General features: G+C 34.5%; 1 protein-coding gene across 5 annotated transcripts in view; it reads right to left on the bottom strand.

The window, feature by feature from the left end:
* Nucleotides 1-15,400, bottom strand: part of UBTD2 (ubiquitin domain containing 2) — a 72,053-nt gene that overhangs the window by 16,166 nt on the left and 40,487 nt on the right. For all 5 annotated transcript variants that reach the window (XM_074212411.1, XM_074212410.1, XM_074212414.1 and 2 more), the window contains one exon: nt 15,111-15,347. In XM_074212411.1, the coding sequence (XP_074068512.1) occupies nt 15,111-15,347 (237 nt within the window). The remainder of the gene's footprint in view (nt 1-15,110; nt 15,348-15,400) is intronic.

The following is a 15,400-nucleotide window of genomic DNA, read 5'->3' as shown; positions in this document are numbered from 1 at the left end:
GGCAATGGGGTTAAGTGGCTTGCCCAAAGCCACACGGCTAGGTAATTGTTAAGTATCTGAGGCCGGATTTAAACTCAGGTACTCCTGACTTCAGGGCCGGTGCTCTAGCCACTGTACCACCTGGCCATTCTGAAAGATACTTTTTTAACTCATTTTTCTTGGGGGGTACTTTTTCTGGTCTGCTTTCTTTTGCAACATGTCTAATTGGAAATATGTTCTGCATGATGGCACATGTATAATTTATATCAAATTGTCTGCCCTCTTAAGGTGTGCAGAGGGGACAGAAGGAAGAAGAGAATTTGAAACTCAAAATTTAACAAAACAGATGTTAAAACAATTTTTAAAATATGTACTTGAAATTTCAAAAAAAAGACATGTGCTTGGCTCTATGAAAACAAAGACAATCACAATATAACACAATTCTTATTTTGAAGGGTTGTATGAACAACTAAAGACAAAACAATATAGATGCATATACACATATAAAGTGCAATGGGGCCAGTGAAAATATCTATACGATATTCTCTAGCAGGAACTGAGGAAGAAAATCTTTACATTGGTGGATTCATGGAGGCTTCATAGGGAAGTGGTTCCTGACTTGAACTTTGAAAGGAGAGATATATTTCAATAAGTGGAGATGAGAAGTATGTGGTTACAGAGGCGCAAGAGATCACATATCATTAAACAACCCAATCTATAGTATTATCTGACTTCTGAATTCTTTTCCTAATAAATCCCTTTAGGTAATATTTCAGAAATAATTCATACTTATACAAAAGTTTGGTGGAGGAGCTAAAAGGACATAAAATGTACAAATCTTCCAATTTTATTGTGAGAATTAATTTTAAAAGGATATCCAAATTGTAAGGAATTTTTTCCCCCTTTCTTTCCACCTTTTTAAAAATCAAACCTAACCAGTCACAACAACACTCATAATTAAAGTGTTTACATAGCCTGAACTACAAAAAGAGAAAGCATGGTATACTGTAAAAAGTACAGGATTAAAAATCAGGAAATCTGGGTTTCCAGCCTCAGCTCTGTCATTGTTTAAACATCGGGCAGTCAGTTAAATTCCCAGTTGAACCATTTATCAAATAAGAAAGGTAGAAGAGACTAAATAACTTCTAAGGATGAAGAGTAAATCATCTTTAAAATTCTATGATAGCTGGCCTGTGCTCTTTTGAGTCTTACAGACAAGAAGTTTTCCAACTAATGTCTTACACTTGATGAAGTATAAAAATATCAAACAACACTTTAAAAAGTAATGCTTCTCCTAAAGCTAATTAACGAACAAGGTTAACAAGATGGCAAGGGGTTGAAGGGATATAGGGGAATGAGGTAAATAAATTTAAGTTTCTAACTTGCTAGCTCAGAAGAAAAATTGTCCCAATGAGTAATTAATGGATAATTTCAAATTAAAGATCAACAACATTCTATTACTAAGGGCCATTTTCTTTTGGAATGGAAATGGTTTTGTTCTAATGTGATTTTTGTTGTAATGATATTCATTGTGATGAGAGATCTGACCTTGCCCAGACTTCAACATAAACACCAGGATTGTCAGTATGGTTTAGTTACGTAACTATTACGTAAATCCACAATATTAAAGTATTAACTATTCAGGCAGATTTCCTCTGTACATATTTGGAAATGGGAGGTTAATAAGCAGATGTAGTAGAAAACATTTTTCTATAATGATTGTGCTATATGTTAAATAGCTACAGGATACTCATGCGGTCCTTGTTTTATCTGGAATTAGATGAAGTACACAGAAGTTCTTATCTCTAGTTAAAAAGTAAGTAGCAAAGGTTATTATTGTATATTTTTATCGGTATAAATCAGTCAATGCAAATCAGCAACTTGTTTAACTTAAAAGTCTTAGAGAACTGATTCAGGATATTGAAAAACCGATTTGTCCAGGGACAGCTAACCAAACAGCTAGTTGTCATAATGAATGGAGTGACTTAGAATCATAAAGACCTGAGTTCAAATTTGGCCTCAGAAACTTACTAGGTAAATGACCCTGGGCAAGTCACAACCCTGTGTATCTCAGTTTTCACTTCTGAAAAATTAACTGGAGAAGAAATGGCAAACCATTCCAGTTACTTTGCCAAAAAAATTCCAGAAAGAGACATGAAGAGTTGGAGGCAACTAAACAACATGATAGAGCCAGCTCACATTTATTCATGGGAAACTTTATACTTTCTGTGTCAGTATTTATACATCAGAAATCAAATAATCTACCAAAAAATGGCCTGATTTATTGTTTTGCTGATTGTCTAGATTTAAGAAAGTGATAAAAAAAATATGATAATGATGATTACCTAAAAAGCGTACCATGTGTACAATTGTTGCTGAAGAATCAGATGTTAAAACATTTACCAATGCAATCCTGGCCTGTCCACTGTCACACAGGTAGTATGTATCAAAAGGCTGGAACCCAGGTCCTTCTAAGTCAAAAGATTGGCCCTTTATCTACTATATAATCCTCACTAGGAGATAGAACATGTGAAATGGAATTAGAATGAGAGTCTAAACAAGTTCAAAAAGCCACCAATCAATATTGTGAAAGTTATATCTGAGTGAAATGAGCTAACTGGGAGAATATTATACACATTTATATATAATATTGTGTGATGATCATCTGATATTTATTAGCTATTCTCAACAATACAGTGACCAAAGATAATCCCCAAAGATTTGTGATAGAAAATGCCATCCTCATCTGGAGAAAGAACTATAGTCTGAATGCAGACCAAAGTATACTATTTTCACTTTTTTAAATCACTATTTTTTTTTCTCATGGTTTTTTCCCTTTTGTTCTGGTTCTTCTTTCACAACATGGCTAATATGGAAATACATTTAACACGATTATACATGTATAACCTGTATCAGATCATTTGCTATCTTTGGGAGTGGGGAGGGAAGGGACAGAGGAAGAAAAGTGTGGAACTCAAAATCTTACAAAAAAATCAACACTGAATATTATCTTTACATGCAACTGGGAAAAAAATTTTAAAAAGAAAAAAGTTAAATCTGATTTAGTTGACCTTTGCAGAGAGTTCATTGGATAGGCAGCAAAACGATCATATTCAGACAACATATTATGAAAATATAAATGATATCCCTGACTCATTATCAAATCAATGTTTCTTAAGGAAAAAAGTCATCTCTGAGAAGAAAAGGTACAAGTTGCACTAACCACCATGTATCTTAAACTAACTGCTTTAGTTTTAGGTTATTCACTTGCTTATTCAATAAACATATTTCATTCAATCAATTCTTATTTATATTACTTATCCCTAAGATAATTGCTGGGGATGCCAAAAGTGAAGCAAGCCTCTGCCACCAATATGTGCCATTTAAGCGTATAAATTCAAAATACCCTTTCACCCATGATAGGTAAGTTATACCTCTTCTTCTTTGTAGCCCTCTAAGTCAGTTAGGTTTTTAATCCTAATTTAATTTGTGGCAACAAAATCTGAATGAGAACTTTTAGAAATAGAGAAGCTGTCAAAATGATTACTATTAACCATCTCATCTCCCAGTAACAAGAAATGAAATAAGATGGTGAAGAGAGCCATGAGGGTACAGTTAAAGAATTTGGGTTTAATTTAACAGCTTTAAAATTTACCCAATATAATGAAAACAGGATTTTAAGATTTTTTTTTAACCAGTTTTCTATAAGAGGTAACATGGAATAGTGGACAGAGGGCTGGCTTAGGAGCAAAATAGAATGTAGTTAAAATGTTACCTCTGACAAATAACGTGTGACAGCAGACAAGTCATTTAACCTCTCAGGGTCCTTGACAAATCTCTAAGTTTGAACATTACAGGTAAGAGGCTGATAAGCATCAGTAAGGGAAGAGAAAGTTGGCAAGGGCTTTATAAGAGATTAGGGATAGTTCTGGCAAATGAGGTTTAAAAAAAAAGAATCTTCAGTTTAAGCTTACAGACGAATGAAATGTATCACTGATAGTTTTTAAAAGATGAAGACTAACAGGTAATTTAGCTTTACTTTAAAATTAATTCTGAGGTCAAGGTCTTATCCGAGGGGATAGATGCATGTGGTCTAATGGTATTTCTAAAGTTGGTATATACCAGGAGAAAAGTCTGGTGTCAAGATCCTAGGATTAAACTCTAGGGACATATCCAGAGATGGGGTGGTTATATGAAGCAGTAGAAACCCTAAATTGAAGATCTGAATTCAAACTCAGGCCAAGATACTACCTGTGAGAACCCAAGAAGATCCATGAGGTTGAGAGATAAACAGGAGGAAAGGATGAAGATCTGGGGGTAAGTGAAAGAAATGATGCAATAAAAGGAAAGAAGAATAAAGGTTTGACTAAGAGAAAAAGTATATTTAAAGGAGAGAGGGAGGTGGAGAGACAGAGAATGGAGAGAAAGAGAAAGATCCTAGACTTGATAATGACAGAGAGCTATCTTTTTTCACTATCTTTTCTTTTAGAAAAAGGATACAGTTACAATGGAAACAATATAAGGAATAACAGACTGCCTTCTGTGGTGGGGGAGGGAAGCAAGATTGGGGTAAAATTGTAAAAATCAAAATAAATAAAATCTTTCTAAAAAAGAAAGAAAAATGATGCAGTGAAGACCTACCTGCCACCAGGAGGCAATCTGCAGCAATTCAGCCCAACTCCAGCCCCCAGTTATAAGCTAGAGATCAACCTAATAACAGTGTCACATTCAAGGTTCTTATCTCTCTCTTTTTACATATCAATCCCAGACTTAAAAGTCTTAACAGAGTCAGTCAATATCTAAAATTGTCATTTCAGATTTGCCATTACTTCCATTAGCTAGAGAGACCCTTAAGACAACCAATTCTGATAACTAATTGGTAGTCTTTGTATGCTCTCATTTAAAGTGTAATTTTTTCTAAATTGTTTTATCTTTCACTTAGATGTGTGACTACAACAGTTACTTTTCCTCAAGCAACAGCTTTAAATAATTATTCCTAATGACTTCAAAATATCTCACTATGAAATTATAAATAAAATTAAAATAGATGCCAAAAATAAAAAAAATAGCCCAATAGGTTCCATATGAAATCCACCCATCCTGTTTTCAATCATTTCCTTGAATTTTTTTCAAATATTAAAAAATTATAGTCAAACTGAGTGTCTCTTCAAAGCACTCCTTCCTGTGATCAATTTTTTCTAACAATTAAATGAACTTAGCATATTATATAGTAATTATATAACTATAGGTTATAATCTACTACCTGGGGAAGATTATCAATAAGATAAATAAAAAATTCTTAATGTTGCCCTATACACTTAATCACTCTCCCCAAGGCAGATGAACAAGATATTCTTGCTTCAGTAATTTTTAAACAAATCTATAGGATCCCACCTACAGTAAATCAAAATACACAGAGGAAAAACTGGAATCAAGCTAGAAATGGGTTGCTGTGATTGATAATAGAAAAAGCAAAACTGTAAATAAATGAGATCATAAAAATGATCACACTGGGTCAAACTTATAGTCCCTAAAACTCAGTGTTCTGTCTTTCACAAAGCATATATTTGCTTTTTGTTTGGCATAGTTATTAACAGGAATACAGCAAAAAAGTCCATTGTGTTTCAATTTGCTACTTCTCTCTACTAAAACCTATTCTGATCTCCCCACTCAATATTTCAAATTGAAAGGTATCAAAGGTTAAAATTTTATAACCTGAAGAGACCTTAAAAGTCATCTGTTCCATAGTAGATCATTCGCAATATTTTGTAGTTGATTTGCATATTTTTATAATCTTTACAATGTTTAATGATTCTAAATTTTTGAATGGGATCATTAATCATCATATTTGAAACAAAATGAATGAAATATTTTAAATAAAAAAAAAAGTCATCTGTTCCAGGGCTGTCAACTCAAAATAGAGGGAGCAGCTATGTGGCACAGTAGAGCATCAAGCCCTGGAGTCAGGAAGACCTGAGTTCAAATCCTGTCTCAAACACTTAATAATTACCTAGCTGTGTGACCTCAGGCAAGTCACTTAAGCAGAAACTAAAAAAAAAAAAAAAAAAACTCAAATAGGAACAGATTTTTGATAACTGTTTGGAAAACCACAAATTAACATTATTTTTTAATGTATTTTCATTTATTTTGTTAAATATTTCCCAATTACATATTTTTTTTTAGGTTTTTGCAAGGCAAATGAGGTTAAGTGGCTTGTCCAAGGCCACACAGCTGGGCAATTATTAAATGTCTGAGGCCACATTTGAACTCAGGTACTTTTGACTCCAGGGCCAGTGCTCTATCCACTGTACCACCTAGCTGCCTCCAATTACAGTTTAATCTGGTTCAAACCTACAGGTAAATTCAAGTGGGAATTTGATATCACTGATCTAGCATAACCCTCTCATTTTACAGATGAGCAAACAGAACCAGAAAAGTAAAATGATGTACTCATAGTCAATGCTCTTAATACCACAAATTTATTGCTCTTTACATTTCTCCCTGATATCAACATTATACTTTCAGTCCTATCCATAGAAGACATCTTAGATTCTTCACTCTTATCCTCATGCAAATCTGGCCAAAGATCATTAATTTCATTTTTGCAACATCTCTAATATTCCCCCTTCTCTCCTCTAACATTGCCAGCACTGTAGTGCAGAGCCCCCTACTTCAAGCCCCCTCCATTCAGTACCCAAAGTGATTTTCCTAAAGCATGGGTTCTACCAAGTGACTCCCCCCCACCCCACTCAATATGATCTAGTGGCTCCATATTGCCTCCAGGATAAACAACAAAATGATGTTTGGCCTTCAAAGTACTTCATAACCTAGCCCCTTCCAACTTTTCAAGTTTTCTTATTCTCCAGCTTCCAGGCTGCTTCCTGAACAAGCTCTAGACATTTTCTCTCACTCTCGCTCTCTCTCTCTAGAGACCGGATTTGAACCCAGGTACTCCTGACTCCAGGGCTGAGGCAATCAGGATTAAGTGACTTGCCCAAGACAAGTAAATGTCTGAGAGATTGATTTCAAACTCCCATCCTATTGACCCCAAGGCCAGTGCTCTTTCCTCTGTGCCATCTAGCTACCCTATGATAAATATAAAAAATATATATATTTAATATAAATAAGAAAAAATCTTGACTCTGAGGAGTGCTTGGAGAGATAACTGGCTTGACTACAACTTTTGAATATTTATTTGAAAAGAAATATCATTCAGGAAAGGGATTTGCAGCAGGATGAATAAATTTCAAATGAAAATGAAGGACTTTCCTCTTATAGTTACCCAAAGGTCTTCTTGCCTCCATTTCAAACAATTAAAGTTATATTTTTAAACTCAATTTTCTAATAGGCTTAACATAAGATTAATAATATTTCATCAGTATCTTAGTGTATTTATGGTCTATAAAGTTCATTTAGTTCATAAAGTCTTAAATTCACTGCTTCATGAGATTCTTTACATATTGTGCTATCAAAGAACAATTAAATAATAAGAGTATTATTTAGAGTGGATATTTGAGCAATCCATCTTGGTGGTGCAGTGGATAGTGTGCTACAGTCAGAAAGGTTAGAGTTCAACACTGGCATCATTAGTTATCTGACCCTGGGCAAGTCTCTGTTTCCTCAGTTTTCTTATCTGTAAATGGAAATAATGATAGCATCTACTCCCAGGGTTGTATGAAGATCAAAAGTAATATCTGTAAAGCATTTTGCAAGCCTTTAAAGGCTATACCAATGCTAGTTGCTACTGCTACTTCTTCAAGGTAATATTTTTCATTTCAAAATTACAATGCAGGTTTTCTGTATTCTTTAAGTTCTTGTCTAATTTAGGTTTTTATTTTGAAGCTCTTTAATTCCAAATCAGAGTACTCTATGCATTTATTGGTAAATGACTAACCAGGCCATGACAACAACAAGGGTTTTGATCACACGTTCAGGATGAGTACAGCTAGCCCAGGTAATGAATATGCTCAAACACTGAAATTTTAAGAATGCATCCTGATTTGGAAGGACCAACATAAATGACTAATCAAGTACCTCAACTCTACTGCCATAACTAATAAGAAATTACTTGGCAAAGTTCAAAGTCAACAATCTCAATCAACTCCAGTGGCTTCTTATTGCTTCTATCAACTACTATCAACTGTTTTGTTTAATTTTCTAAACTTACCCAACACCAGTCTTGCTGGATAGTAGTCCTCCCATACTTTAGCCTTCAGCCAAACTGTTGATCACATACGTAACATGGGTTCATGTCTTCTTATCTTTGTCCTAGCTCTCCCATAAGTCTGGAAGGCATTCCCTCCCTTCTTACCTCTGCTTTATAAAGAACCTTTATTAAAAGATGTAGCTCAGCTAATATAATAAAAATTACAATTCTACCAAAACTAAACTATCTGTTTAGTGCCCTACCGATCAAAATTCCAAAAAATTACTTTAACGAGTTAGAAAAAATTCTAAGTAAATTCATATGGAGAAATAAAAAGTCAAGAATTGCCAGGAGCTTAATAAAAAAAGTGCAAAAGAAGGTGGCTTAGATCTACCCAATCTAAAATTATATTATAAAGCATCAGTCATCAAAACTGTTTGGTAGTGGCTAAGAAATAGAGTGGTGGACCAGTGGAATAGACTAGGTGTAAAAGCAGGATAGTAATCTGCTGTCTGATAAACCCAAAGAGTCCAGCTATTGGGATAAAAACTCCTTCTTTGATAAAAAACTGCTGGGAAAATTGGAAGTTAGTATGGAAGAAACTTAGATTAGACCAACACCTAACACCCTTTACCAAGATAAGATACAAATGGTTACAGGGCTTAGACATAAAAAACAATACTATAAGAAAATTAGAAGATCAAGGACTAGTTTGCCTGTCAGATCTATGGAAAGGGGAGCAGTCATAAACTGCCCAAAGGGCAACAAAAATGTGCATACCCTTTCACCCAGCAATACTACTACTGGGTCTATATCCTGAAGAGATGAAGAAAAAGGGTAAAAACATTACTTGTACAAAAATATTTATAGCAGCCCTGTTTGTGGTGGCAAAGAATTGGAAATCCAGTAAATGTCCTTCAATTGGGGAATGGCTTAGCAAACTGTGGTATATGTATGTCATGGAATATTATTGTTCTATTAGAAACCAGGAGGGACAGGATTTCAGGGAAGCCTGGAGGGATTTGCACGAACTGATGTTGAGTGAGATAAGCAGAACCAGAAAAACACTGTGCATCCTAACAGCAACATGGGAGTGATGATCAACCTTGAAGGACTTGCTCATTCCATAGTGCAACAATTGGGAGCAATTTTGGGCTATCTGAAAAGGAGAGTGCCATCTGTATCCAGTTAAGGAGCTGTGGAGTTTGAACAAAGTTCAAGGACCATTCCCTTTAATTTAGAAAAAAAACAGATATCTTATTGTCTGATCTTGCTACCTCTTAGAATTCTTGTCTCTTCTCTAAGGATATGATTTCTCTCTCATCACACCCAATCTAGATATCTGGATCAAGGTACAACATGGAACAAAGTAAAGACTGACAGATTGCTTTCTGAGGGGGGGGGAGGGAAGTAAGATTGGGGGGAAAATTGTAAAACTCAAATAATAACTTTTAATAAAAATTAATTTAAAAAAAGATGTAGCTCAGGCACAGTCTTCTACATGGAGTTTTTTTGATGCTTCCAACTGCTAATGTCCTCCCTCCAAACTAAATTCTATTGAATTACTTTGTAGATGTATATTTATTCCCTCTATATTTATACAGTATGTATTTATACATACAAATACATGTTTATTATATATATAATTTATAGACACATTATATAAGTACAACATATATATGTTATATGTACTAGGTATAATGTATACATATTATATATATATATATGTATACATTGGGAATAGGGATTACTTTATTTTTTATATCCTCAAAGTTAGGTAAGTAGATGGTGCAGGGCAGGCACATACTATTTGTTGTATAAGGCAGCTAGGTGGCCCCATAGTACACAAAGTACTGAGCCTGGAGTGTATCTTCCTGATTCAAATTCTGCCTCAGACTTACTAGCTGTGTGACCCTAAGCACATCATTTAACCTTATTTGCCTCAGTTTCCTCATCTATAAAATAAGTTGGAGGAGGAAACGTCAAACCACTCCAGTGTCTCTGCCAAGAAAACCTCAAATGGGTTCTGAAGAGTCAGACATGATTGAGACAACTCAACAACAAATGTGTTGACTAAGTGATTGAATTACAGTTTTTTGGAAGGAGGGGAAGGGTGGCATTGCTGGTTTGAGCCAATCCAACAGTCATAACCATACCTCTTAGCTGTATTTCGTTCCTTAGTCAGGAGAGTATTTAAGTTGCAGAAAGAAACTACTTCTTTAAAAGTGCTTTTCCCCTGGTGTGGCCAACAAAATCAGTTTTTTATTCTCTAAAGTAATTTGGTCAATTTAGGAACGAACATAAAATTGCATTGTGCTCTTAAAATTGCCATACTTAGTAAATCTGTAAATGTAAAGACCTAGGACCATAATACTGAATTGTGCTCCTAAAATTGCCATAATTAGAAAGTCTGTAAATGTGAAGATCCTGAGAAATTTGGGATATATCATAGTCCATCCCACAAGGTTTTTTTTTTTGGAGAAAGCACAAAAAAAAAATTCTAGAAAACAATTTCCTACTACTCTTCCCTCTTTTCCCCCGACAAACCTCCCTATCTGTAAAAATAATAAAAGACTTTGGAATAGGTTCTAAAAAGTTAGATTAAAAGAACTAGCTAGGTATAATTTAGCCTTAAAAAGTAAAGAAACTTCAAAGGGATTCTTTCTGGAAAACAGGGGATTGCAATAAAACTTGCAACTAAGAGATTTTACAAAAACTTTAGAAAGAAGATCCTGATTATGCTCTGGGCTATATTATCAATGGAAGCTGGAGAGTTTCATTCTTGACTGCTATTTTAATAAAAAAAAAATCATAGTAACCGTCTTTATAGGTTGATATGGACCCTAACAAAAATCAAAAAGGAAAACACAGTAAACTCTCAAATCTTCTTTCAATCATATTGAAGCTATGAAATATTTTATTATCATTATAATCAAAACCTGCTTTTATTATTTAAGTTAAACACATAGTTATTCTCCAGGAAGAGCTTTTATAGTTGGTAATTTTAGAAAATGAACTAAACAGAAACAAATCTTAGCCTCGGCTATGATGCTAGTTTATGTGCCTCACTTGCCCTCTCTGTGATTCAATTTCCAGCTTGGTAAAAAGGCTTAAGTAAGATCTGCTGAGAGGATGCTTGGTGGCATTATGGTAATCCTCAAAGGGAGGGAAGCTAATTGGGCTTCCAAAAAGTTTCATAAAAGGAATAGAGAAGTGAGACATCATGACAAAGAAGAGCATCTGGAAAGTATAGAACAATTTTTTCTAGAAATGCCAGTCAATCATCTGCAGTAAAAATGCAACCAGAGAAGGAAGATACTGTTCAATGAAATAATAATTATAATTAATAGCTTACATATACAAATTTCTATGTGTATATAATGTTTACTATGTGCCAGGCACTAAGCTAAGGGTATTACAATTATTATCTCATGTGATCACTACAACACTGAGAAGTCAGTGCTATTAATTCGTCTCCATTTTACAGATGAAGAAACTGAAGCAAAAGAAGGTGAAGTGACTCAGAGCTAAAAAGTATCTCGAGCTAGATTTCAACTCAAGTCTTCCTAACTCCAGGCCTGATATTCTGTTCACTGTGTCAACTTAAAATAGAAAGAATAGGGAAGTAAAGCAACAAGGAAGTGATATAAGAATGGCATTTTGTTCAATCTTTTAAAATGTTGCAAGATAAGAAAAAAACAAACAAAAAAAGGAAGCCCTATCAAAATTAGAATGGCATGAGTTAAGATTCCATATAAATTTAAAAAGATTCAGAAAACATCCACAATTTAAAGTCAACAAAATAAAGGACCAAATATATGACAAGATATTGATGAAACATTTAAAAAGAAATTTCATTCCCATTCCCATCCCCCGCTTTTAGCCTTTTTAAGCTATTTCAGGTTTAAATCTGAGAAAGATGAAATGAGAATGGATCAGGTTAAAGGAAGAGGTGACAAAGAGAAACACAGAAAGGGTATGAATGAAAACAAGAGAAGAAAGCAATGTCAGAAGTGGGCATTTGGTCTCTTGCACAATCTCTGTTTGTATTCTCTCTGCTCCCTTTACTGACAAAGCTGTTCAATAGTCTATTTTTTGAATGAAAGATCCATCACTACTAGTGCTCAGCACATTGTCTGACAAGCAGTAGTATTTAATAAAGGCTAACTGACCAGTGCTACTGAATCAGGCATAACAAGGAATGCAGAATCCTCGTGAAGAACCAAAACTACAGAACCAGAAGGTGTGCCTCCTACAGTTAATAGACCAAGGAAGCAAACAAATTAATTACATTAGAGTCTACAAAATAAGTAGAATAAATCAAATTCAAATCTCAAAGGACTTTGATTCCAGTTTTAGATATAAAACAACATATAGAGAAGAATAATATTTCAAGAAACAGATGAAACAGATTTCAATAAAACAGATGAAAAATTTGTGAAATCAATTGGGCAAGTTTGGAGTAAAGATGATATATATTTAGCTTAAAAATGACTTACTAGTGACTTAAGATACTGCATAAAATACATTACAATTGGATAAAATGTCCAAACAAGAACTTGATGAAGAAGTCTGAAGAAATAAATTCAACTAAGTAAAAATAATGTGATCCCAAATGGGATCATAAAGAGTAGGATATGACTAAAAAAGAACTAAACACATACCCCATCAAAATAAGGTTATTTTCGATGACATAAAGGAATGGAATTTGCTTTATCTTCTTTTTTTTTTAATGTCATGTACCCTTCTCCCTGTCAACACATCTTTGGATGTCTCTATAAAAGACTGAGGATTTCTGCATTCTCAGAATGCTTTTTGCTTTTATTTTTTTAATTCATAATTGAAAGAAATGTTAAATTTCAGTTAAAGGTTAATGTGAATAAGGACTAATTTTTTCCTAAAGGGAAATTCACATACTCCCTGAAATCTATTGACAGACCTCTTAGGGGCCAGGTTGAGAACCCCCCCCCCCCCCCCACCGCACTGCTACAGAGCATTTTAATGGAAAGCTTAAAAACCAATGAGATTCTCTTCTTTCTCCAGCATTTAAGAAAGATATGATTCAAGGCTAGAAAGACACTGAGTTTTATTTAATAGTCTCTCTCAAAATCAAGAAGTGTCTTACACTAAGTTCTTTACAAATACAATAAGACTTCAGGAATTATAATACTAAAGTCATAACAATATGGGTACAATCCATTGCTTTTCAAGTAACATGAAGGCCCTCAAAATTCAAAGGTTTTCTGGCTGCTGCTCTCCATGCATTTAAAATCAACCATTCTTTAACAAAGAGATTAGGGAATCAGAGAGAGTCCAGAAACAATAGTGCTAAGAACAAAAATTTGGTAATTCAGTTCTGTTAAAAGATCAATTTGCAAAATTTTTTCCTTTGAGTAAATGGAGGAAATGTCACACAGACATAGCCTACCAGCTGCCAATATGACAGGTATATTAACTCTAAGAAATTCTGCTTTAAAGACAAATGTTAGGAACATACATGAAAGAAAAATAAGCAGGTTCTATTGCTTTATATCAGACAATAGGGTTATTTTGAAAAAGTATGTGTCTGTTCAGTCCTTTTTCAGTCAAGGACTACTCTTTGTGACCCCATCTGAGGTTTTCACGGTAAAGACACTGGAGTGGTTTGCCATTTCCTTCTTTAGTTCATTTTATAGATAAGGCAAAAAGAATTAAGTGACAATATTCAAGTTCTTACACAGTCATAAGAGGTCAGATTTTAACTCAGAAAGAAGAGTCTTCCTGACTCTAGGCCCAGAACTCTGTCCCACCTAGATGCCTTATTTGAAGGAGACCATCATATCTTATAACAGAAAAGCTAACAGAACTGGGAAATGTCCTACTTCCATCCCAAGCCTTTGTCCTCACCTAGCCAAACAAACAAAAAAGAATGTCTCAAGCTAAAGTATTTACAAACTTCATATATTCTTTAGAAATTAAAATCAAAAGGGAGAAAAATTTGAAAACCAAAATTTTACAAAAATGAATGTTGAAAACTATCTTCACATGCAACTGAAAAAAATAAAATACTAAAGTATAAATTAAAATCAAAAGTTTGTCAAAGGGGGTGGCTAGGTGGCACAGTAGATAGAGCACTGGCCTTGGAGTCAGGAGTACCTCAGTTCAAATCTGGCCTCAGACACTTAATAATTACCTAGCCATGTGGCCTTGGGCAAGCCACTTAACCCCATTGCCTTGCAAAAAAACAAAAAAAGCTTGTCAAGGTCACATAGAAGACCAACCAACATTTAGGACAGTAAACAACAAAACTGATGGTAGAAAAATAATTATAAAATGAAAAATAGTGTTCTTTCTGAAGTATGTACTAGAATAATGAGAGGTTGGAGGAAAAAAAAAACAAATTTTGGAATATATATATATATATATAGAGAGAGAGAGAGAGTGAGCCTCTACAAGTACAGGGTCAACTAAGGGGTAAAGGGGTGGTGAACAAACCCAAGTTACACTCAAAGAAGGTCAGAGTTTCCATGCCAATCAGAATTTGGTTCAGGTCCTTGAGTAGCTGCTGAACTTCCAATTAGGTGAGATAGGGAGATCCAGTCTCTTTTCTAAAAGAAAAATGGTGAGGGGACAATAGAGGGAGAAATAGCAGCAAAGAAAATGAGATAAAAATTTAAGCAAGACAGAAGAGAGGTCAATGATGCTGTAACTAGAACATTTGTTTCTGATTCCTGTGTAAGTAAAGGTATCTGAGCACACTAAATGGCAAAAAACCATTAGCAAGAAAAGACAAATACATATACTATGTCTAGATAAAAGGATAAAAAGAGAAGTGAGGTTTCATTGAAAAAGTGTTACAACATCTTATAATTACAAGAAAAAGAAAATGTTTCCTGTTTTTTTCCTCTCTTAGGCTGAAGAAATAAGCTGGATTTATACTTCCCTCTTCACTCCTTTCTATTCCCCTATCCCCTTCCTACCCCACCCTCCTGAATCCTGAACCTACCATGTGGTAATGTTATATTTGCACCATCAATGATTGCTTGTGCCAGTTCATGATCATTGTTCTCAAATGCATGTGCAGCAGCCTTCAGAGCATCCCAAATTTCTTTACGGCCTTCAAAGGCTGGTGCGGTATCCCAAAATTCATCTCTTTTGCTGCGCAGTTGTCCATCTGTCATGGGATAATCACTTTTCCATTTTGGTTTCTCTTTTTTCAGAGGCTGATTACGGCCTAAAGCAACTAGAAGGAAAGCAAAAGTCCAGAATTAGAACAAAAATTTATCAACTTCCTTC

This window comes from Macrotis lagotis, chromosome 1 (genome assembly GCF_037893015.1).
Source record: "Macrotis lagotis isolate mMagLag1 chromosome 1, bilby.v1.9.chrom.fasta, whole genome shotgun sequence".
Lineage (NCBI taxonomy): Eukaryota > Metazoa > Chordata > Mammalia > Peramelemorphia > Peramelidae > Macrotis > Macrotis lagotis.
This window is presented reverse-complemented; position numbering and strand designations above follow the sequence as displayed.